This window comes from Drosophila persimilis, unplaced genomic scaffold (assembly GCF_003286085.1).
Source record: "Drosophila persimilis strain 14011-0111.01,24,50 unplaced genomic scaffold, DperRS2 tig00000000-arrow-pilon, whole genome shotgun sequence".
Taxonomy (NCBI): Eukaryota; Metazoa; Arthropoda; class Insecta; order Diptera; family Drosophilidae; genus Drosophila; species Drosophila persimilis.
The window spans coordinates 10,633,185-10,657,953 of record NW_020825288.1 but is presented as its reverse complement, the minus strand read 5'-3'; the positions used below and the strand labels follow the sequence as shown (position 1 = coordinate 10,657,953).

The following is a 24,769-nucleotide window of genomic DNA, read 5'->3' as shown; positions in this document are numbered from 1 at the left end:
CGGGCAATCGGGCGGCATTTAGATAAATTACTATGATCGGCTCCTAGCCATATGGTGTGCAGGCGGCTTAATTAATAGCTTGGGGTCTCTGCTGGGAGGACGGGGAGGGGGCTTAGTCTCCGATCTATAATTAAATCCCTTACTCAGAGAACAACCTGTTGCCCCCACAGGCAGGCCATTTTAGGGCATACAGAACTGGAGAACTGGAGAACTGGAGAACTCGAGAGGAGCCAAGTGGGCGACCCGAACGAGAGCAGCAACAATTATCAATGAATGATCATTTTATTCATTAACAAGTCGAGTCGTTTGTGCTTTTAAGGCAGCTCTCCGGGTATCTCAGATCTCCTTCATCTTTCGCTTCCATTCATTTCCATTCCGCGCCTAATGCAAGCCACACTTTGACTCATAATTTACATAGATATAACTTTTACGACTCTATCTATCCATCCATCTATAGAGTGTGTCTCTTGGCCAACGCTCAAGCTCTGTATATGGCCAGAGAGCCGCCAAATTTGGCGCACAACTTTGCGTGTGTTCAAGTATTATTATTATTATTATTATTATTATTATTATTATTATTATCATCGTTTTGTATAAATTCAGCAGCCCCCACAAAATGTGGCTCCAACAAAGTGGTTACCTTTCCGACGGAGTGTTATTAACGTGGCTCCAACTCAAGGCTAAAGGATGAATGGAATTTGTTTAATTTGTAAATGACATCATTCTGATGTTTCTTCCCAGAATGAAATCTCTTCTGCCTCTGCCTCTGCCTCTGCCGCTTGGCTGCCACATTTTGCAACATTTAAATTTTAAATTTAGCTTCTGCACTTTTTCTTGATTTTCTGCCTCGCTTTTTTTTGCCCCTGCTTTTTCCTGCACCTGAGAGATGGTACGGAATCGAAACGAAGAACCACTCGAGCGTCCATAAAGTTGTCAAATTTTATGCACCACGACTTTTATTTTTTGGCAAGGGTTCTGGGTCTTGCTGCCCCGAAGGCAAGTAGGGCATCAACTATATACAAGGTGGGGGTGTGGGGGGTGTGGGGGGTGCCAGAAATGATTACATATGTACATATGCGTGGGCTGAACATTTTTCAAGTGCCTTTTTGCTTTGATTTTGGGTTGGAATTTAACATTCATTGAAAAATGAATCTTTATCAAAACGGTTAAGAAACAAAACCAATATATTTTATACAATAAAATTTCAGCTACTATTTTTGCTAGTTCAGATGTTATTTAATTGGTAACTCTCTGGATTATTTCCGGTATTTATTTCCTGTACTACTTTTTGTCTCATTTCATACTACATTTCTTTTTCCTCCTTAAGTATTTGAGAAATTATTCTCAGTGTACACTCGTTTCATCTGGGCTTTGGTCTCCGTTACTTTGCTGCTATTCTGATCATTTGCCGCTTCGTTTTTGTAGGAGAGAGAGAGAGAGAGAGAGAGAGAGACTCGCTCAGAGAGGATTGAACGAGCGAGGAGATAACAAAAAAGCTGTCGTCTAGCTTGGTCCTTGGTGTTGCTGAGTGCGAGTGGGAGAGTGAGAGTGAGAGAGAGATGTGTAACTTGACAGTTCTTCGGCACTCGTATGTTGCTGAGAGAGCACCTACGCACTGAGAGAGCGATGCGATAACAGCGGTTGAGGGCTGAGTGCAAGTGAGAGGGAACATCTCTGCCGATTTTGGGCAGAGAGCAAAGAAAAAGAGCAGAAAAGCAGAAAAGAGTGAATGCAAGTTTTAATCAGGAATCTTTCCCCCCCCCCCATTCAGACAGCCTCGCACTCACACCAAATACCCCGTACGTATCCCGCACCAAATCGAATGTCACACAAGACCGAAAATCTCATAAGATATGCGCCAGACAGCGCAGAGCGACACCTTAAACCAAATTAAAACTGAGCTTAGCTCAACAGCTTAACACGAGAGATCGCATCGCATCGCATGGGGGGCTCTGATTGATTGTTTTTTTGTTTTGCTGGGACAACAATTTGCATTGGCTCACGATTTCATGGCTAGCGGCGGGGGCAAGTGCGGGGGGAGGCGGGCCCAAAGGCGTGGTGTGGCTGTGGCTAAATGCGACACATATCTAAGTATCTGCCAGCTAATTTATGAATGCAAAACCATTCATACGAGTACTCGTACCACACGATACTCGAGCGACTCGAGCGTGGGTGTCTGTCAGCCCGGGCAAGCAAAGTCAAATGAGATCTCGGTCTGGTCTGTGTGCCCGTGTGTGCCCGTGAGTGCCCGTGTGTGCCCGTGTGTGCCCGTGTGTGCCCGTGTGTGCCCGTGTGTGCCCGTGTGTGCCCGTGTGTGCCCGTGTGTGTGAGTGTGTGTGGGTTTCGACCTGGCTGTGACTCTGCCTTAACCAATTGTCAACCGAAAATGGCAAAGAAACGTTTAAGGTTCAGGTTGATTGCTGCACCAAAGCAACCATCCCCCCTCCCCCCCCCCCCCCCCCACAGGTCCCCTGGTTTTGAACTCCATTGGCCTTGGAAATATTTGCAATTCGGCAGTGTATTTGTTTGTACAGCCAAAAATCAAAACCAAAACCGAAACGCCACAACAACAACAAAAACAGAAGGTTTATTGTGCGTTCAAGTAATTTCATTATTCGGTTGTATTTCTCTTCTTTTTTTTTTGTGAAGCTTTTTAGCATATTTTGTGCACATCTCCTTTGCGGTAGACAGTGCGTTTCGAAGCTATAAGGCAATCAGAACCGAACACAAATCAGTGCTTTCTGCTCTCGCTCTCTGTCTCTCTCACACAAATTTTGAGAACCATCGTCTGCCGAAGTGAGTAGAATTCGATTCGACGGCCCTCTCTCGGCATGGAATTCGGAGAGCATTCAGCATTATAATTCCCCCTATTTCGGGTCTTATTACTCAGTAAAAGAGTCCCCGAAAAGAGAGCGCGTGGCGGGAGTGTGATTTCATCATGGTTGCACCTTGGGCGAATGCGCCCTACCGTTCTAAAACGCACTGTAGCTGTCGCGTGGTGTTTCGCAACACTGCAAATATAAACATTTCTTTATTCTGCTTTCAATCCGTTTTGGGTTTGTTTTTTTATTGTTCTTATTATGGTGGTGGGTTTTTCTTATTATTTTCAGTATTTTAATTAATGGTTATTTCCATAGCAGTGACAGAAACGACAGTTTTTTATGCATTTTTATAAATAAATTCCAACAATCATAAAGCTGTCAGTGGCATGTCGGTTCACACGCTCGATTCGTGGCTGATTTTTCCAAGATTTCTATTATATTCAAGCAAAATCTTATTTTTGAACAGACAAAATGCCATAAATATTAAATAAAATATATATATTTTTTTTTTGTATACCCATACATGTATTTTATAATTAAAATTGCACATGCAGGCTACACTTTTGTTGCTGAAAGTTGTAGCACAGGGGAAGGAAAATGTAATTTCTGGCAAACAATATCCGCAGAGAAACAAAGTCAAACAAAAAACACAAAGGAAACACAATAAAAGTTTGCTTAAAAACAAAACAATGACCATAACCGAAAAAGGGGGGAAAAAGCAATAATAATGAAAAACAAGATTTGAATAATAAAAAAAAAGACTTTAAGATACCCATTACATGGATTGTATAACAGTTTGAAATATTAATAACATTTGATTAACAATTGTCGGTATACAAGCTGTATAACAGTTTTATAGCCGATGTATAACAGTTTTATACCAGGTGCTAGTTTTGTGTATAACGGTTTCATTTGGAACTATTAAATAACGTTTTATAACATGTGTATGTATAACAGTTTTTACTATATGCTGTATAACATTGGTATGTACATATAACAGTTGCATGTTTTTAATATATGTTGTAGAACAGTTTTATGTATAACAGTTTTGCATATATGTTGTTAAACAGTTGTAAGTCATATGAAAAATAGCTGTTTAATAATCGAATAATATAATTATTGACGACAGCTGTATACAAATAATATAACAGTTTTATCACACGAAAGCTGCTTAATATTTACATCAAATGTGTATAACAGTTGCTTAGTAGTGTCCTCATAAATGATCAACATTCAACAATCACCGATCGAAATTTCTATCCCCCAAATGGCTCCCCCGAGGCGGCTGAAGAGCAGCAGCAGGGAAAGAGCGATAGAGGGAGAGAGGGAGAGAGCGAGAGAGAACGCCTTGTCCTTGAATCCGGGGTAAAATCAGAAAACGAGCGCCGCAACACTAGGCAAACAGAGTACCGGAAATACCATTCTTGAGGGTACAGTGTACACTGGACAAAGTGCGAAGAAATGCTCCTGTGTTCTCATTTCTCGTAAGAGGGGGATTGTCCAGGCTCATATTTACTAGATTGACTAACTAAGTTCTTTAAATTTAAACCAGGGAGACTATCCAATCAATGTTCTTACTGGCATGCTACTACTCAAGGTCAAAAACAGCTGACTTTCAAGAGCTCTAAAAAGTGTTGCAAAATGTTTTCGCAAGTGTTGTCAAATGTTGGTTGATGATTTTGTTCCGGGTAAAACTTTCCCGGAATTGAGCCCAAGATAACGACGCATTCATGTTAACCTTGAAATGCGAAAGATAAATATTTACTCAACCGTTTCCATGCAAAATAGAATCCTTTACATGGTCTTGTTAGCTTGCAAAATTTATCCAATAAATTCTTGCAATTTTAAATCAAATTTTGTGCACAATTTGTTGTTTTATTTCTCAGATTCCGGTGATGATCGGTTCGATTCGGTTCGGTTCCCATCTGCTTTGTTTACTATGTGTGTGCAGTGAAATATTGGAAATGCCTTTGCAATCGACAGGAAAACAAAAGAGCGGCGAAAAGCTGGAGCCAACCACATCACGGATACGATACGGCGCCCGAAAAGAATAAATCTGCACCTGGTCCGGGGTTCGGGCCGGCGCTTTCCAGCCAAATAGCCCCCAGACAGCGGATAAACACTTGAACAAACACAACGCGCCCCAGAGAAATGATAAAACGCACATAAGGCTAACAATAACACGGAATAATTGCACAAATTGTTAGTTAAATAAACCCCGAATTTCCCCAATTTGCATGTAGATTTTTTTCCACTATTTTTCTTGGGTCTGCGGCACAAGCCATCGATAGGATAAACACTTCCCCGAAACATGCTCTCTTTCTGGGTTGTACCGAATGCCAAAATCTGACTTGAATGTATCTATAAATATACGTGCATATTTGTTTAAGGCAATCAAATGGTAATAATTTGTTTAACCAAATAGTGTGTCGGTATTTTGATAGGTTTTATTTATTTTAGAGACGGAGAACGTTGATGATGTAACAACGATGTCTATTATTAGTTTCTTGGATAACTTTTTGTTAGTCATAAATAAGATGGAAAGAATAGCTTTCGCTACCCCTGCACATCATAGATCATTCCTATAGTTGGATAATAAAGTCATCTGATTTTTATATTCAGTTAAGGCATGAGAAAACGATATATCGATTTGATATCGAAAGGCATATGGACTAATTATCAGTTATATCGATAAATTATCTATAACACATCCATCAAATAGTTAAATTATCAACATCCTTTGGGGAGTAAGTAAGGGAGTTAGTCAAAGCTCGCGAATCGATCACTTATGTATCGTATGTATCGATCGATAAGCATTATCAATATCTTTTTCTGATAAATCGGAGCACTTTTAGCAGGTAATCAACCTACCAGAGAGTGTGCCCAAGTGGAACCGTAGCATATATGTACATAGATCGCCATGTCTTAAATTTGTATATATTTTATGGGCTCGAAATGCCTTTCTTGCCGGCGATACAAACATCTGTTCCGAAATCATATTACCCCTACGAGGGGGCATTCAAATCAATAGATGGAAGATTGAATGTGGGAAAGAGCAGCGCAACACATCCAAATTTTTTGATTTACTTAAATCTGTGAATAATTTGCTGTACATTTGGATATTTTGGGATTTGGGGTTAAACGGCCGTATCAATCGTCGGCGTTAATAAATATATTAAATGTAATGTCAATAAAAATTAAAACGAGATTAAATTGGTGTTACCAAATCATGTTCTGGCCACACTCTCGAACCAGTCCGCCAGGCATTTGGCAAATAAATCATTGCGATTAAAATCTCACACAGCATTTACTTGGTCAAACGTGCAAAAATGTTCGAAAAAAAACAAATCCCCCAGCAAATTCGTGACTAATTTTCGACTTCGTAATGCCCCCGAAATATATGTTCTCACACACACACACACACACACACAATCATTTTATTAGCCATCGCATTGAGTGGCTGTTGCCGTTTAATTACGTGGCAACAAAGAAATATTAAAAAGAAATGGGAGGCGGAATTTTAATGGACACTCAATGTGACGGTGGTACCCCCTACCCCGGTGGTGCCTCTGTCGACGCTGCTGGCCGGCCACTAGTGGCCATTAATACGGCTCATCATCGCCATGGCCATCATCCATCCGTCTAAGGGCATTAAAGCTAATGCCAACACCCACAGCAAAAGATTTGCCGTCTTTCAAAGGAGAATTCCACATGTGACTAAAGGAAATATAGAAATACATACACCAGTAGGTGTTGCGACTAGGGGATACCTATTGAGGCACATATATGATGGGTAATGATATGTACCCCATAAGGGAAGGAACAAGTTACGTTTCGTACGAATTCCGACTGCAATCACACTCTCATCATAATGAAATTAGAGAGAATGGAATATTAGATCGACTTATCTTCAAAATCGTAGATTAAAGATCTTCCCTTCTGCAGACCCAAGGACTAATCCAGCACACTCTCAAAAACACTCCACTAATGCTCGGCACACAAAAGAAAACTGTGGCCTAAAAAAAACAATGCAGAATTGGCCAACAAGAGGCTTTTCACATGTCACTGGGGCGACACACCGGAGACGACCAGAGGGAGGATGGATGACGTCCCACATCTGGAAGCCCCTTCTGTGTGCCACATTTTGACGAGGCATTAAGTCTCGTCGGTCGTCACGGCAGAATGCCTGCGACGGAGGGAGGGGTAGGGGTAGGGGTGGTGGTAGCATTTCCCCCTGCAGCTAAAGATGAGGTGTTGTTGCCTCAATCCGAAAGGAAGTGAAATGTTAAATTTGAACTTTCAGTTTTTTCCACAGACAATGGAAATGTGGAAAGTTGTTTGTCAGCGCAGAGCACACGCAGCAGCACTCAAGTCAAACAACAGCAACATTATGCACACACACACACACACACACAGACGCACACACACACACACACAGAAGGACAGACGCAAGACAGACAGAAATTATGTGTGTTTTCCGCTGCGGGTGTGGGCTTGGGTGTGGGTTAGGCTTTATCGGGGAAGCCCCCCAGATTACAACAAATTTTCCCATGCACTTGGAAAACAAAACAAAAATGAAAGAAAATACTTGTGGGAGGCAGGCGGCGGCGGCAGCAGCAGCAGCAGCAGCAGAGCTTTCCCATTAAGCAGGGGCTCCCTCCAAATCGCTTAAGAGCATCAAGGGCGTCCCTATGGAAGTGGGCGTGTCGTGGCGTCGACGGCAGCAGCTCCACATCAACGGAATTAAATAGGTGTCGAAACATTAGCCACCAATCAATCGAATAAACGAGGCAAACGGTTGTTGCCGCAGCGCACACACCCTTGAAATCTATTGTTTCATATATATATTTTGATTGATATTTTGATACACAATTATTTTGGTAATTTGATAATTGGAGTTTTGATCAGTAGGAAATATAATACACATAAATGCATTTGCAAAGGGAATTTTATAGCCGAAAATACACAGAGCTTTTCTTTAAGCTTCTGTTTTTGCTGCGAGCGAGGCCCAGAGAGAGCGAGCGAGAGAGAGAGAGAGGGTCACCTCAGACGAGTAAAGCTCATTGTTGTTGTTGCTGGAAGGAATTGAAAGAGTGCTGAATGCATGCCAGTGCGTGCGAGAAGGAGCAAATGCGCGCAAATGTGAGCAAATCCCGTTTGCCGACAGCAACAAAGTGCAGCTCTTCCTACGCTCACATTGTTGTTCTTGTTGCTGAGAGAGCAGTGGAAGGAGTGAAGCAATTAAGAGAGCCTCTCGAGGCGTGAGAGAGCAAAGCTCGTAGATGAAATCGCAGATCAAGCGATAAGAGAATTGCGTCTGCACTGCGCTCGAGCCGAAAGCCGAAAGAAAACTGCAAAAGCTCTCTTTAGGAGAGAAATTTGTGTAGAACAGAATATCCTCCGTTTGGTATATTTCTGATATATCAATTACTTTCGAATACATTTCGAATTTCTAATGAATTTGTTAACTGATTCACAATGCCAGAACTGAGTCATGGGACGAATAAACATTTTCACAGCTGTCCGGCACGGCTCGGCACAGCACGGCACGGCACTCATTAAATGTGGGGATACCCCCCTGATCCAATAGCACCAGCTCCATCCACACTTTCCGTGAGAGCCGAAGGCAAACAGTTATGCGGCCTGGCTGCAACGCGCCAACAAACAAAACAAACACGTTTCGAAAATTGCTCACCAAAAAGCGAAAAAATACCCAATTGCAGCGGCAACTTGTCGTTGCCAAAAAACGTTGCAAATATCGTCTGGCAGTTGCTGCTTTCTGCAGTCGGTCGACGGTCGATGTCCAGGCCACCGAAAGCCAGAGCCAGAGCCAGACCCAAAGCCACTAACCGCTAATCAATCAGTTCCCATGAGCACAATTTTCAGCAAAATGCCCCCGCAAAACGGGTATAGTACAGCCCAGAAGAGGCCAGAGGCCTGGCCTAGGGAAAAACGATCCCAAAAACGATCCAAATAAATACGCAATCAATGCGTAAATTGCTTGCAAAATAAATGATTAAAGGAAAATGCCAGCTAAACCGCGATCAACTGTAATGAGTCTAGAATTTTCGGCTTCTTTCATTGCAAGACCTCAATCATTGGTATCGATCATAGCTAATGGATTGCTCCTGTGAAGGGATTAAAGGAATATTATATATGAATACATATGGAAACCCTGATACGTGAATGGAGTGTACAGCGCAGACTACGTTTACGTTTACGTGTGACTGGCAAAACAGCTGTTTCCTGTCTTCAAGGATAAATATAACGATAAATGATCGATAACATGGAGAAAAACTTCGAATCGCTCGGTCGGAATGATCTCTGTGGCATATGAGGTCCCAACGAATGTGCGCTTTTCCCTATGGAAGATTTTTACAGCGAATCCATGGCGCATCAGTGGACAAAAGCTCTGATGAAGAGCTAATGAAAATGTCGTTTAAACCAAAATCGATACCCTTTTGCCCCCCTCCCCCCCTTCCACTCGTGGCCGTAGCACACTTTTAGCCAATTAAAAGTGTGCTCCTCTTTCCATTCAAAGCAGATCTGAAAGCAAAGCAGGAAGCCGCACCCAGAAAAGAAAATTAATTAAGAGTAACGAAACATTCGGGTGGCTTCCCGTTCCCTTCAGCAGGGTTCAGCTTCTCTTTTGAATAGAAGAAAAAAAGCAAATGCCAAACCTTTGAGTGCATAAATTTCATAGCCGAGCGACCGGCGACTACCGAGAGATGAATGACAATTTAGTCATTTCCTACAGATAAAAAACACACACAGTAGTCGGTAGACACACGCGCGCGCCCATTTTTATAAAGCAATTAACCGAAGCTGATTTTATGGCCGGCCACCCCATCCCCAGCCCCATAAAACCCAGCTTAAAAGCAACAAAATATCACAAATGACGATGGTTCTCCCTCTGCTCTGCTCGGTTCTGCCCTGCCCTGGCGATTGCAATGGCTGCTTAAGCCAATTAAAAGTTAACAATTTATAGTATAGCTAATAGACGATCTGTGTACTCGGCCAATCAGGTTGGCCGCCTCCCCCCCATAGCGACGGCATTTTGTTGCCTGCTGCCACCGTGCGGGCCGTGCAGTATCTTTATCGCTTTTGGCTCCGTGATAAGAAAAACTCACCTGCAAATAAACAAAGAGAGGAGGAGAATAAATTTCCGACTAGATAAGATAGTAATAATAATACTCGTACATTAAAATGGAGGCAGTTTATGTGAAAACAATTTATGATCCGTGGAAAATGTTTTAAAAATATATCGGGCTCTGCCGTGAAGGCAGCGGGAATTTATCTGAATCTCTCTATATCCTATCATCTGGAATGGAATGAGCTACGGATCTACTTGATTGCTTCTAAATCTCTCAAGATCTTGTATTATAAATTATAAATTAATTCTAGATTTAAGATCACAAAAATATAGAATCTATAAACGATTCCCACGTCTCCAAAAAACATGCACAAAAATGTATGAATATAATTATTAAAATTTCTAGGAAACCTATCGGTTCTCGGTAATTAATCGAACAAATAATGTTAAAGTTTTAAAGCGTCAATCTGTACAAAATTTGCCTCATTAAGCTACAGAATTATGAGCAATAGCCACAGACAGCATCTGATGGGGAAGGAAGCTCCGGAACCCTGTTGTTTAAGGGAAATTTATTTTAAGAGGTAAAGTGCAAAGGGTAATCGAACCGCTAACCATTTTTACTGCCACCCGAAATCGAGCACCTCAATCAACAGGCAAATCTCAACGTTTTCTTGCCACATCTCAACGTTGTTTGCCGGAGAGGGAGGGACTTCTATTTTTAAGAATATTTAGAATATGAGATTTCAGTCCACACTTCCACACGGCTGCTGGGATGCTGCGAGGCTGTGGCTGTGGCTGGTTTATTTCTGGAGTAGCCGAATGACTTTTCCGGAGTCGCGGCTGCCCGTGGGGCAAGGGAACGTAAACAAAGACCAAGATGATGCCACAGAACAGGAAGGGGGCAGGGGGACAGACACCCGCAGGGTTCATGACCTTTTTGGGTACATATTGTAGATATATATTGAATATTTTGTTACGTCTTGGTACAAATTTCCACTTCGCTGCACTTTTCGATACACAAAAATTCTGTCGAACCAATAAATTTCCCCCAAAATTCGAAAAACGCTGCATTCCATCAAATGTTAAACATTCTGAATGCTTTTATTACCAAATATATGCACACGAACATTTTACTTGTTTCTTTTTCTTTTCGACTACGGAGAGGGATACGGGAGACGTGGACTCCGGAGGAAATCAAAAATCAATCGAGGAGTGCTGCCTACTGCCTGCTTGCCCCATTTTATGGCTTGCCCCATTGGAAAATCATTTCTTGCGTTATGGCATTCCGGTGAAAGTTGCAGTTCGGCGCCGTTTTTGGATCAGCCGGACGGACCGGCTATGGGCCATGGCTATCGCTGCTTATGTCATGTTTATAATATTTGTGTCCAGCACAGCCCCCACAGCCCCCACATCGCCATAATTAGCTCTCAAGAAACACATCAAATAACTCGATTTGGTCTAGTTTTTTTATACCCGATACTCAAAATGAGTATTGGGGTATATTAGATTTGTGGTAAAAGTGGATGTGTGTAACGTCCAGAAGGAATCGTTTCCGACCCCATAAAGTATATATATTCTTGATCAGCATCAATAGCCGAGTCAATTGAGCCATGTCTGTCTGTCCGTCTGTCCGTCCCCTTCAGCGCCTAATGCTCAAAGACTATAAGAGCTAGAGCAACGATGTTTTGGATCCAGACTTCTGTGATATGTCACTGCTACAAAAATATTTCAAAACATTGCCCCGCCCACTTCCGCTCCCACAAAGGGCGAAAATCTGTGGCATCCACAATTTTAAAGATACGAGAAAACAAAAAACGTAGAATCGTAGAGAATGACCATATCTTTTAGACTGCAGAATCTGAATTGGATCGTATTACTATTATAGCCAGCATCAAGAAAACAATTTCATTTTTTCTCGCCCTGTCTCTCTCTAACACACAGGTAGCATAGGCGGCTTTGCTTAGAGTAAAACATTAGCGCCTAGATCTCAGAGACTATAAAAGCTAGAGCAACCAAATTTGGTATCCACACTCCTAATATATCAGACCGAGACGAGTTTGTTTCAAAATTTCGCCACACCCCCTTCCGCCCCCGCAAAGGATGCAAATCTGGGGATATTCACAAATCTCAAAGACTATTAACGCTAGAGTAACCAAATTTGGAATCCGCACTTCTCTTAGATCTCACTATAAAACGTGTATCTCAAAATTTCGCCCCACCCCCTTCCGCCCACACAAAGGACGAAAATCTGTTGCATCCACAATATTGCAGATTCGAGAAAACTAAAAACGGGGAATCATAGATAACGACCATATCTATCAGATTGCTAAATCTGGATCAGATCCGATAATTTTTGTAGCCAAAAGGAACAAATCAATTTGCAGTGGCTACGCAGCGCCTGTCTCTCTCGCACGCACTCTTTGTCGTGTCGTTTAATATTAGCGGCGTCTGCCGGAGGAAAGCCATACTGACTTAGTATCGGGTATAACTGTAGAGTTGCGGTGTCCGCAGCAACTCACAACGTTCCCCCTCGTTTTTTTTTTTTTTTGGAGATAAATACAAAAAATTAATAAGATTTTGGTTGAATTTCGTAAAAAATATGTTATAGAAAACTTGTATAAAGAGACCACAAGAGGACCACAACTTGACGTTCCCTTTTCTTCAACAAGAAATAAATATTGAGATCGGAATGATATATGGTGATATTCGTTCTAGAGAGATCTAATTCTTTAGTAGAAACTCTCCTACTTTTGAAGCTCTCCTATTACCTCCTGGGAGTACGATATCCAGATACGATCCAGACACAGAACTACTATATAGAATACTCCACAGCCTCGGTCGTGGACTCAGATACTCAAGACCTATGAAAATACTACGCTAATATCTTTGTAGATCAAAAAGTATGTCAGATATAGGATCGACTGCCGGAGAGAGAGAGATGGAGAGTTCGAGTGGAGTGTAATGGAAGGACTGATCGAATGGGAGGAATAGAATGCAGCCGGAGAGAGAGAGAGAAAGAGAGATCAGGGGTATGGAGTAGCCTAAGGAAGAGAGATAGTATGGAGCGTTTAACCTTCAGAAATTCTGAAGTTGCACTGAAGGATGCACTCACATAATTTAAGCAACAATTTCGAAAGCCAAATACATTTCTGGTACATTAATCGAGTATTTATTTGTCGTGGTATGGATGGTATGTGGGATCTGTGAATGGGTCACGGTCTAGCCAGCCTCTCACTTTGTCGCATGATCTCTCTCGCTCCCCCACCGAAACAACAACCGAAAATGATATACGACTACGGGCATTAGCTTACTCCAACACACGACAACATCCGCAGAGCGTCGTAATTATTTGTCTATACATATACTCGTACTGGTAGCGTAATAGGCTTGACTTGGCCAACATTCAAGTGTGGCCGAAAGCAACTCGTTTTGAAACAAAAGCCAAAGCCGCCTTTTTCTTTTCCCTTTTTGGCACCCACCCGGTCGTCTTGGTCTTGCCTTGAATGGGATTTATTATAATAATAATAAATGTACACACACGCACCTACGACGCAAGTATCCGTGTATCTGTGTATCTGTGTATCTGTGTATCTGTGTGTCTGTGTGGCATCTGTGGGTAGACTTAGCCTGTTGGATTTGGGGCTTTGTTGAGTGTGCAACTTGTTCTTAACACCTTTTTCATTTCTCTTCCTTTTGGCTTTTTTTTCTGGTGTTTTCTTCTTTTTACCGCGCGCCCACGTTTTTTGTTTATTTTTAGTCATTCCTCTGCCGCTGCCGCTGCGGGGCACTCGTCAATCTCTTTTCTCGTTTCGTTTCGTTTTTCTTTTCCCTTTTTTTTTTGCTGTTAATTTATTTATTTTCATTTTTTTCCCCTTTTCTTTACACTTTTGTTGTGGCGGCCTGTCTCCGCCTCAAGTGTCGCTTTGTATGACAATTTGTGTGTGTGTGTCTGTGTGTGTGTGGGTTTCTCTTCGAGTGCGTGGAAAACCGGAAAATCCTACGTACAAAACTTTTGCTGCGGGCCAGAAAACGCAAGTGCAGCGCGCCCGTACAGCCCTCGTTGTGTACGTTGTGGCACATACAACATGTCGCATGCCAATGACATTCGAGCTGTTGCCACGGCTGATAAGCCCCACAAGTCGTCCTTGGACATTGCCCACAGAGAGGGGGGGGGGGGGGGGGGGGGGGGGCACAGGCCGGAGAGCAGAAGATGCGAAGGCAGAGAGAGAGAGAGAGAGGGGGGGCCAGAGGGTCGTGTGGGCTGCTTTGGTATTTTAAAAAAAAAAAAAAAAACTAAAGTTGCCTCGTCCGTTGGGGCATAGAAATTGTCACGAATACAAGTAAAGTCTTGAAGTGCCACTCCGTAAAAGAGCGACTAATTTTCCACTGTGTATTTCGCAAATGAAAACCAGTGTAGAACCCCAGCCTAGTGCAACATATTTCATAAATTTCCCACAAGCGAACGGTCCCATTTGCTTCGAAAGACATTCTGCAGGACGAGACATCGAAAAATGTACGCTTAAATGCCAGAATTTTGTAATTTAGAAATTTTATCGCCACTTCGGTAATGTAGACGATAAATTATTTGCGATATTGATCAAGATTTATCGGTGTTATCGTTATCATATCTTTCCTGCATGTTCGGTTAACGCGTCGCGCGTCATCCGGCAGCGCCCCTCGGTCGCTGCCTTCTGCTGTAGTCTCACGGGCCACTTGACGGTGCAGTAATTGAATATATCGATAAGTTATCACGGAAGTTATCGACAATGAATCGCAAATTACACCTCCATCGATAGTATAATGTTATACGATTTTTTATGGGGAATTCAATAGTTCACTGCTCGAAAATATTTGTGCAACGAAACAGCAAAGTGCCAGTCACGCGTGAATGGATCGGATGACACATTCCACTATCGTACGAGTATGATTGATTGACTGAATGATTGCCCTATTCCCTATAAGACAATTGAATGCACAGCCAAAGACAAAGGCCAATCGAAACCTTGTTGTGTTTCTATGTTTCTCTGTAAATTAGTGCACCTTCGGCACCCCGCACCTCCTTAGATCGTTCGATTGTGGATACAGGACAATCATTTAAGGAGTCCACAAGCCACACAATTAATTCGTCCGCCCACAGGGCTAACCTGCTGGCCTTCCACATGATTGACAGAGAGCCAGGCGCCTGGGCGTCCATATAAAATGGACATTTAACCCAAATACGCGGAAAACGTGGCCAACGCAGCACGACATTAAAGCATTTATGGCATATCAAAGGCAGACTCTAAAAACTGCCAAAAAAAGACAACAGCATATGCAAAGCCAAACGCAAAACGCAAACACACTAAAAGGCAATCAAAAGTAAAGACAAAAGGCAAAATGCAGCACTCCCCCACACCCACCCCCCCCCCCCCCCCCCACACACAGCCCACGAGCCACACAGAAGGCAGAGAGGCACTGAATGCGAACAGATGATGGGAAATGCCACAATTAGGAGCCCATTGGGGTGTGGCATTTGATGAATTTTATGAAATTTCATCAACTTTCAATCGAAACGACCGAAAGACACCAAAATGCAGGCGTTTCGGCGAGTGCGTTGGCCGAAAATAGCGTAAAATTAAAACGGCTGTTGAGGCGCCACCAAAAAAAAAAAAAAAATGAAATCCAAAGCCAAAGCCAAAAGGCCATTCAGCCATGCACACAGACACAGACAGAGCGTCTCACTCGGAGATACAGAGATACAAAGATACAGTGGCAGTGTGACAGTCGGCGGACAGGTTAAGGCACGAAGACGTGACACATGCTGGCGGCAGCCAAAATTCATTCATTCGTGCTGCGAAAAGCGGCAAATACGCGTCGTCGCCTCTCCCTCTCCCACTCCCCCTCCCCCTCCCAATCGCACTCGTCGAAGCGCGATGAAAAAGTCACAAAATGAAGATACAAAGATACCCGGATTGAGGGCACTCGAGCTGCGAATGGAACTGATACTCTTTTGAGATCCACGTCTAATCCGAAGCTAGAAGCAGCCAAGAAGCCAAGAATCTGGAGTACCTTTCGCTTGTGGGAAATTTGTACAGCAATTCAATGCATCCTTTCGGGTCCTTGAACGAATGTGCTCTGCCCTTTCCATTCCTACGGTTCGAATAACCTATGCTCCATGTGCTCCAACGGTTCATCTGTTTTGTATCTTTGTATCTGTTGGCTTACATTTAACTTCCACCTTTTCCCTCTTGTTTTTTTTTTGTGAGATTTACGTTGCTGTTAATTGTCTCGAATCAATGACAGACTGAAAGATGGATGGAACGAAGGAAAGGCACAACAGAAGCAGCAACATCAAGCCGAGAAGATTAAGATGCAATCTGTATCTTTTTTGTGCTTTTTGTGTGTGCTTTCTGTATCTTTTGTCGACGTTTGTTGGTGTTTTTCTTGTGGCTTCGTTTTATTATTTCGGATTATGGACAGAACGAAGTGAAACATTTCCCGCTGCTCTTATCCTCACTCTATCTTTCTGTTCCTCTCACAGAGTAGCTTAGCAGTCAGCAAAGTGTGAGTTCCGGCCAGCTCTCCCGCTGTAAGACTTTTTGGATCAGATAAATATCAGATAAACCTTAGAGATCGAAAGGGTTTGTTTTGGGGTTCACTTTTCAAAGTTCAAACAAAGTTTTTGCATCTCCAAAATGGTTTTCTAAGGGTGAGTATTTTTTTGGAATTCCGCCGGATTGCCCGCCGCCCGCATTTCACACGCCCCGAAGTTGAGGAGATCTGGAGGTCTTTAGAGGCAATTGAAAAATTAAATTGATCGTCGATATCCAATCGAATGGCGAATGCAATACTTCAGGCTGCAATAAAATTGATTCACTTTCAAGTGGCAGGCAGGCAGGCAGCATCCATATCCATATCCATATATGTATTTCCAAAGAGTTTTAAGTTCGAGTTCGAAGCCAGAGATGCAGGAGATACAAAGATACAGCCGACCATATGGCAGGCAGAGCACTGAAAGCCCCCGCAACTTCAAAGGCCACGAACAATTCCACAATGTTGCCTCTTTGTGCGGCTCGTCGCTCAAGTGTGGTGGCAGCCGGCCCCCGGCCCCCGACCCCACCCTCTCCCCCGCCGCGTTATCAAATTGTTCAATTTGTGCAGCTTGTCGACTACTGTGTGCCCCTGTCCCTGTGCCACTGTCCCTGTGCCACTGCCTGTGTGCCGCCTGGTGGCATATTAAAGCAATTGTCTAATGCCACATGGCTGGCGGCTGGCGGCTGCCTGCTGCTGGTAGTCGCGTGCCCCATCGGCCATCCAAGGGATGGGCACTCCAAAAATCTTCCAAAGAGAGGCAGAAACATGAACGCATGTGAAAATATATGTATTTTTTAATTACGCGCTTCTTTGTTTCACTCTGCTTTTGCTCGTGTGCTTTTTGCTATTTTTGTCAAAAATTAAATACATATATTCCTCCAGCTATTGCCACATCTGTGGCACGCTGGCTGGTGCCTCGGCTATCAAATAACATGACGCCAAATGACGCAATATTCGTACTCATGTTGCAAAAGCATTTACAAGGAAAATAATTGCTAATTGAAGGCTGGCAAAAGATGTACGATGCGGCTTAGAAAAAACATAAAAGATACAGTCAACGGACAAGGCAAGTGGCGCATTAATCTGAGTTCTAGGATCTCGAATCTGTATCTGTTGGATGCACAAGTGCTTGGCAGGGTGTCCGACACGGAACAGGGGTCTCTTCAGTTTCCTTTCACGAGTATTCCTTCGATCTTCGTGTCTTTCTCCGTCTAAGAAACGATCCTAAGTGATGCGCATTGCTCGTGTATTTTGTTATTGCATTCTCGTGCCCACAAACACCTTTTTCCAGTCGATTGCCGAGGCATAACTCTCGTAGCACTGGAAACAGTGCCGAGCTGTCCATAAATATCGGAACTACTGTTAAAGGATAAATGGGGAATGGATTAATACACGTTTAGCGAGTGAATTCCCATTCAATTCCCACTTAATTTTGTGGCGATCATGTAATACCATAATTAGATAATAGTCCCCCAATCAAGACCCGCTTTCCATGACAAGTTCATTCGACCAAAACGAAAGCGAATTCAAAAAGCCTGCAACTTTCGCCTCATCAATGATCAGCCATAGGACCCATGCCATCCCATACCATGCCATCCCATGCCATCCCATCCCATCGGTCGTTCGATCAACGATCAATGCCCTTTTCATGCAACAAATGCAATTGCAATCGTGGCTCTAAAAGCTGTGGTATTACTCTTGGCTTTAGTCGATGGCTTCATTTGCTTTCGGTCTTTGGTTTTGGCTTTCGATTTGGTCAACTTCCGCGGTGGTCGGACTGTTGGCTAAATGCTTGATTGCATTTATACGTATAAAGGGAGAAAGAAAGAGCCACCAACCAGCCCATCCCTCGGCCCGTAAAACAAATAACACAAATCAAAACAAAACCAACGGACAGGCGACCGGTGGATGGTCGATGACAAAAGATTTTAATTGAATTTGAAAACGCAATGAGGCGTGGAATCGCTTTTGGATTCGAATCATTTCGATTGGGGGTTTCGTGCGGGTGGGAGTGGATGCGAGGCGGGGGTGCGGGCGGGGGTGCGGGCGGGGGTGGGGGGTGCGGGTGTCGGTGCGCTATACACAGCAGCTGTCTGTGCCTACGCGTTCCGCATAACAATTGTCAACAAATTTATGATCACGTCAGTTAGGAGGAGGAGGAGGAGGAGGAGGAGGAGGAGGAGGAGGAGGTGGAGGAGGAACAACCATCGGCAGGCGGGGCCACCAGGTTCCAGGCCCTGCCTGCCTATGAAAATTTCGAATTCAAATGCTTCAAGGGCGGTCGGCTCTGGGATTTCTTGCTGTTTATTTTAACTTTATGGAACGATAATTAATCGATAATCGAACATTTTAATTCAACTACCGATAATTAATCGATCTGATCGAACATACGTATTTTTCTATCTAAAAATAATTGCTTTTATCGAAATTTGATGTTAAATAATCAATTCTATCAAAAAAATTATTTCCTATATCGATAATTAATCGATTCGATCGAAAATATGAATTTGTATATCCATAAAATAATTGATTTTATCAAAAATTTATTGCTGCTAATGTTAAATAATCATTTCTATCGAAAATTTATTTCTTCTATCGATAGTTAATCGATTTGATCGAATATATATATTTCTATATCGATCAAATAATCTATTTTTATGGAAAATGTATTTTTTCTGTCGATCTATCGAGAATTTACATATTTTATCGAACATAAAAATATACCACTATATGGCTATAATCGATAATTTATCGATTATATTTTTTATAGATAATGTTTCGAATCATTTAACTAATTCCAAACCCTAATCCTCCTCAAAAATCCTTGCATATCGAGAGCTTTGTATCTTTTAATTTGTGCACTTGTATACCAGGAGATACATAGGAGATAACAGCTTTTATGGTGGAAGATACGCTGAAAATAAACAGTCTCTAAACAGAGTGCCACAAAATGGAATAATCGCAATCGTTGACCGGTGCTGTACCGGTGGCAAAGACCTAATCGATCGAAGGGCTGGTGATCGATCATCAAATGTATCTTTTGGATGGGATGTTGGGAGAGGGGATGGCCAATGTTCAAGTCATTTGTTTGCATTTTGGCATCGCGCTGGCTGTTTGCATTCGACTTGATGGACACAGCCTCTGCCACATTAGTGTCAACAAGCAGCAAGCAGCAAGCAGCACTTTAAATACCAATTTTAATGATCAATCCCCTCCCTCCCCGCCGCCAACTCTGCGTCGCTTTGAGCCACAGGGAAAAACAACGCCCTAAAACGGTAGAATACGAGAAAATTCCAACGATGGAACGGGCCGGGCAGGCAGCCGAAAAAGCCATTTCGTTTTTCCAATAATCTAAATTTAGATGAAATGAAACACATTTCAAAATTTTCATGAAAAATGTCGGACAAAAGTGAGAAGAGAGCGATTTTTGTGTGTATCTAAGAAATACCAAGATACAAACGCACTCACACTGCCTAAAGAATATATGTATATACACACAGATATGTTTGTATCTATATATATAAACACCATCTATGACTGTGTGTGTGTGTGTGTGTGTAGATATATTCCGCATGCGGGCGTACGAGTAATTTGATTTTGTTTTTTTTTTTTTTTTTTTTTTGTTGCCCAAGATACGGATGGGATCGGTAAGCAGTCCAAGCAGTCCAACACCTTGGCTGTATAGTAATATATAATTTATTTCGGTCAGGTGTGTGTTGGGGCGTCTCCTTTCTCACCAAATATATATATCATACATCATAGTATATAGTATATAATAGATAGTATATAGTATATGAAGTGTATCAAAAGATGGTTTTTGTTTCTATCTGGTTGCATCTTTTTTTAGCCAAGATCTCGCGCACGGCTGTGTAAACAAACGTCATGCGGAAGATGGAAGATGCGCGATCTTATAGTACGTGCAGTTATGCTTCGAGTACGGGGCACCGCGTCGCCCGGTAATCCGAGAGTCTGGGGCCTGACGTCGCACAGTCCAGGTCCAGTAGTGTTTTTCACAGTCTAGGCACACTTCAACTGTGCGAAATGCGACGACTATGAATAGGCCACGAGAGAAACAGAATACAGCCGGAGATACAGATACAGATACAGATACAGATACAGATACAGCTATGGCCAGAGCAACAGATATACAGAAACGTGCTCCAGCGGCGTGTGTCATAAAAGCTATCTAACAGATACAATACCAACGACTGCCCCTCTCTCCCTCCCTCCCTCCCTCCCTCTCCCTCTCTCTCTCTCTTTCGCGGCTCTCGAATGCCGAAACTTATTCTTCGCCTCCTCCGCCACCGCCTCCGCTGTCGTCGCTTTGGGGCGGCGTGAGTCAGAAAACCGAAAAACAAACAGCAACAGAAATTTATGTCAGCAGTGCCAAAAGCGTCGGGCGGAATGAAGACGATAAAAAAAATAAAAAAAAACGCGGCAAATAAACAGAAAGAGCAAAAATGTAGAAAAATACTATATATTCTATGTATGTGCATGTACGTGGGTCTTTACAGTGCGTTTCATGTCTGACTGACTGGCTGTTGAGCTGTTGAACTGCAACATTTTACAGGAGCATTTGACGATCAATCATTTATAGATATGAAACCTCACAAATGATTGATTGATTAATATTAATGATATCGATCAAATAATGTGTTGTTTGTTATCGATAATTAATCGATTAAATTAGTTGTTCGAAATTACCCCCATGTTTTGGATTTAGGATGAATTTAGATCGGAAATAAGGTAAAGGTAAAGAGCCACCACATCTATAGAGGCAAACTATAATTTAGAACCGCACTGTATCCACACAAACACACAAACACACACACACACGCACATCTGCAATGGGTATGGGGCATGGGGTTTGGGGGTATGGGGGTTTGGGATATCTATTCAAATGTAATCACAAGCTGTGCATTTTAAATAAACGGACGCCCCAACAGGTAGTATTGCCCCACGGATGAGTACAGAACCCCAAAGAGGAGGAACAAAACCCGAAGCAAACATTGTTGCACGCCCCCAACCCACCGACGACAACAACAACAACAACAACAACAGCAACCACAATTGGAAACCGCAACCTCAAACACCGTCGGTCTCTGGGGTCGGTCTTGTTGTTGGTTGTTTGCCGCCGCTTGGGGTAAGGCAGGAACCTAATTAGATCTCTCGCAACAACGAACAAAATATACAAAATTATTTTAAGCTACTTAACATTTTTGATTTTTCAGTTTTCAAGAATTAAGGAAACACATTTATTTTTGGGATTATTAGACTGAAATTTTGAACCCTCTCTACTACGAAACGAAATGTTTAAAAACAATTGGAATTCCTTCGGAATAATGCGACATATTTTTGCATTCTTTCGACCTATGCTTACCAATCCTTATTATACATAATTCTCCTTTCCTTCTTCATTACAGATCACGGCTTGAAGAATGATAATTAATTTTTAATTTTTTTTTTAGGGTTCTTCGGGAGAAATTTTGCTGTCGAGTTGTTGAAAACGAAACAAAAACAAGCGACGACAGCAATTGAAAAGAGAAAGTTGCCAAATGAGAAAAACACAAAAACACAAAAAACTTCTAGCAGAGGGCCCCCCTCCCCCCACCGCCAAAGGCAGTGGCAGTGGCAGAAGTTGAAAAGTTGAAAGCCGTTAGCGGCCGTCCAAGCTGTGGTCCGCGTCCAACGGATTTGCCGGTTCCCATAGCCCCCCGCCAGAGCTTGCTTTTGGCCAGAGTGTGGCTTGTGGCTCACTCCCACTAAGCTGATAAGACAGCTACGCCAGAGCCCCACCGGCCCAGAGCAGGGATTGTAGTGCACGGTATTTCCTCCTCGGAGTGCAAGGGTATGCCGTTTTCATGTGCAACATGCGGAAGGCAGCGACACTACAGGGGATACGCGGAGTCATGAACTGTTTTCATGGGTTTTCTTCGGTCTTAGGTATACCAAAAGTAATCTTCGGTTCTTTAACGGGTAACGGGTATGGCCACAGTCCGTAGTAGTGTCTCGGAATATTCTTGTTTTAGTTTTAGTTGTTGTTGTCTTTTTTAGTGATTTTTGTGTCTGGTCGAACGAGTTTTACAAATTGTCAACGCTTTGCTTTTAGCAAATACAATTTGTTGAGAGGGAAACTAGTTTGCAGCTATGCGAAAAGCGAACCCAAAACCAAATATCGGGTATCTGTGGTGTAGTGTAGTGTATATCTGTGCAACATAATTTTGTCATTACTGGCTATACATATATGCATATGGGCAACAGATGTTGGGCAAACACACACACACACGCACACGCACACGCACAGATACACACAGTAGAGACCTGCGAGATGCGACCAGGTAGTGGCGTCCCGTCCCGGCCCGGCCTCGCTTGACTTTTGTTGGTTTTCCGCACAAAAGTGTGTGTTTGCTTTTGCCTTTGCCTTTGCCTTAAGGCTGATTTTCGGGCGTGGGCAGCGCGCAGTGCTACACTTTTACCGCACTTCAATGTAGTCGAAACTCTTGAGTGGAGTATGAGGGATGCCCCCCAGGGAGGGGACATGCAACGGCACATCTCAACTCACTGATCTCTCTCTCTTTCTGTTGTGTACGAAAGGCCAAGTCAACAAAGAATTCATAATAAGAACAACAAAAGCAAAGGGGAACGCAACATAAGATGCGAGTGGGGGGCCAAAGACAGCGAGGGAGAGACAGATTCCCAAAGGAGAGAGATTCAATAAGAGAGAGAGAGTCAGAGTAGCTCGCGAAGAGGCGCACAAAAAGGAAGTAACTAAAAATAACAAACAACCGCCGCCGCCGCCGCTCTTCTGCTGTAAGGTGGAATGAACTCGAATGGCAGGGAAGGAGAAGAGAAGAGGGGCCGGGAATAACAAGAAGGAGAGAGACAGGCAGCAGGTCTTTAACCCATTAAAGCCAGACCGCTAGAGAAGTAATCATGACTGTTAAGGGCTAACAGTGAAATGCCTAACATTTGATCGTACAGGAGTGTGAAGGAAATTTTATTTAGCTTTTCCCTTTGGAATGGGTAATTCAGTAACAGATAATGTTCCCCAATTGGGCCAAGGGAAATTCCCAGAGAGACAGGGATATTCTGCTAACAGTGCCTGGGCATTGATTAATAGAAGGATGTACATACATAGAAGGAGAACCCCACACCTACCTTCATCCAAAAGTCGCTCCACATGCGTAAAGACATTCGGGAATGCCGCCAACTGCTTGCGATCCTTCAGCAATTGGGCCAGATAGTCGGCGATGCTCTGTGTGCTCTGTTGCTGTTGTTGGGGCGTCAGATGGGGCTGGGGCACCACCACTTGCGGGGGCTGTTGTTGCTGCTGCTGCTGTTGTTGCTGTTGTTGTTGCTGCTGTACGGCGGCAGCGGCTGCGACGGCGGCAGCAGCGGCAGCTTGTTGCTGCAATTGCTGTTGCAGTTGCTGTTGCACAACGGCTTTGCTCTCACAAACACTCATTATGTTGCTGTGTTTGTTGGTTATATGTGTGTGTGAGTTTGTGGGGGTGTATGTGAGAGAGAGAGAGCAATCGTGTGAGAGAATGTTGCTCTGTAGATTTGTTTATTCTTTTGAAATGAAAACTGTTTACTCTTGAGAGATTCTTTTATTTCGTTGATTGTTCTCTGATTTCATTTACTTATTGCACAATTTCATTAATTTTCTTTAACACGTTACTGCAAGAGAGAGACACAACGATCAATGTGTTATTATTATGTATTTGCGGAAAAGAAAACGAAATGAAAACAACTCCACCCAAAAAATTTCGTTTTTTTTTTTTTGCCTTTTAGCAACGGCAACGAGACAAAAAACTGCGTGAGCGAGCACACACTCACAAAAGCCAGGAGAGACAGATAGAGCGAGAAGACAGAAAATTCCTCAGCGCCGCCGCTGCAGATCGATCGTGTGTGCAAAGAGGCAGGCCAGAGTCAGAGGCACACACACACACACACTCTCGCAGGCAGCCAGACGGCGACAGAGAAGAGAGCGCAGTTAATTTGATAGTGAGCGTGAGTGCGGCGGAGATGAATGAAAGCAGAATGTCAAAATATCTGCTAGCTCGCTCCAACTCGCTGATACGGCTGCTGCAGCCCCGCAGAGAGAGCAAAGGCAACAAAAAGGAAAATAATTTTATATGCAAATTGTTCTACACATTTTCCAGCGTATTTTAACAAATTTATGAAATTAATTAGCACAATTGAAGGAATTCCAGTGCGACATTTACCAGGCTTTATCGAGCCATCTTCAAATTCGCTTGGAAGTATTCGAAATTTTGCA

At 43.0% G+C, this 24,769-nt stretch overlaps 1 protein-coding gene across 3 annotated transcripts in view; it reads right to left on the bottom strand.

Annotated features, from left to right (window-relative positions):
* The window catches only part of LOC6588619 (protein held out wings), a 43,295-nt gene that overhangs the window by 18,258 nt on the left and 268 nt on the right, over positions 1-24,769 (bottom strand). For all 3 annotated transcript variants that reach the window (XM_026984743.1, XM_026984744.1, XM_026984745.1), the window contains exon 2: positions 23,647-24,168. In XM_026984743.1, the coding sequence (XP_026840544.1) occupies positions 23,647-23,953 (307 nt within the window). In that variant the 5' untranslated portion in view covers positions 23,954-24,168. The remainder of the gene's footprint in view (positions 1-23,646; positions 24,169-24,769) is intronic.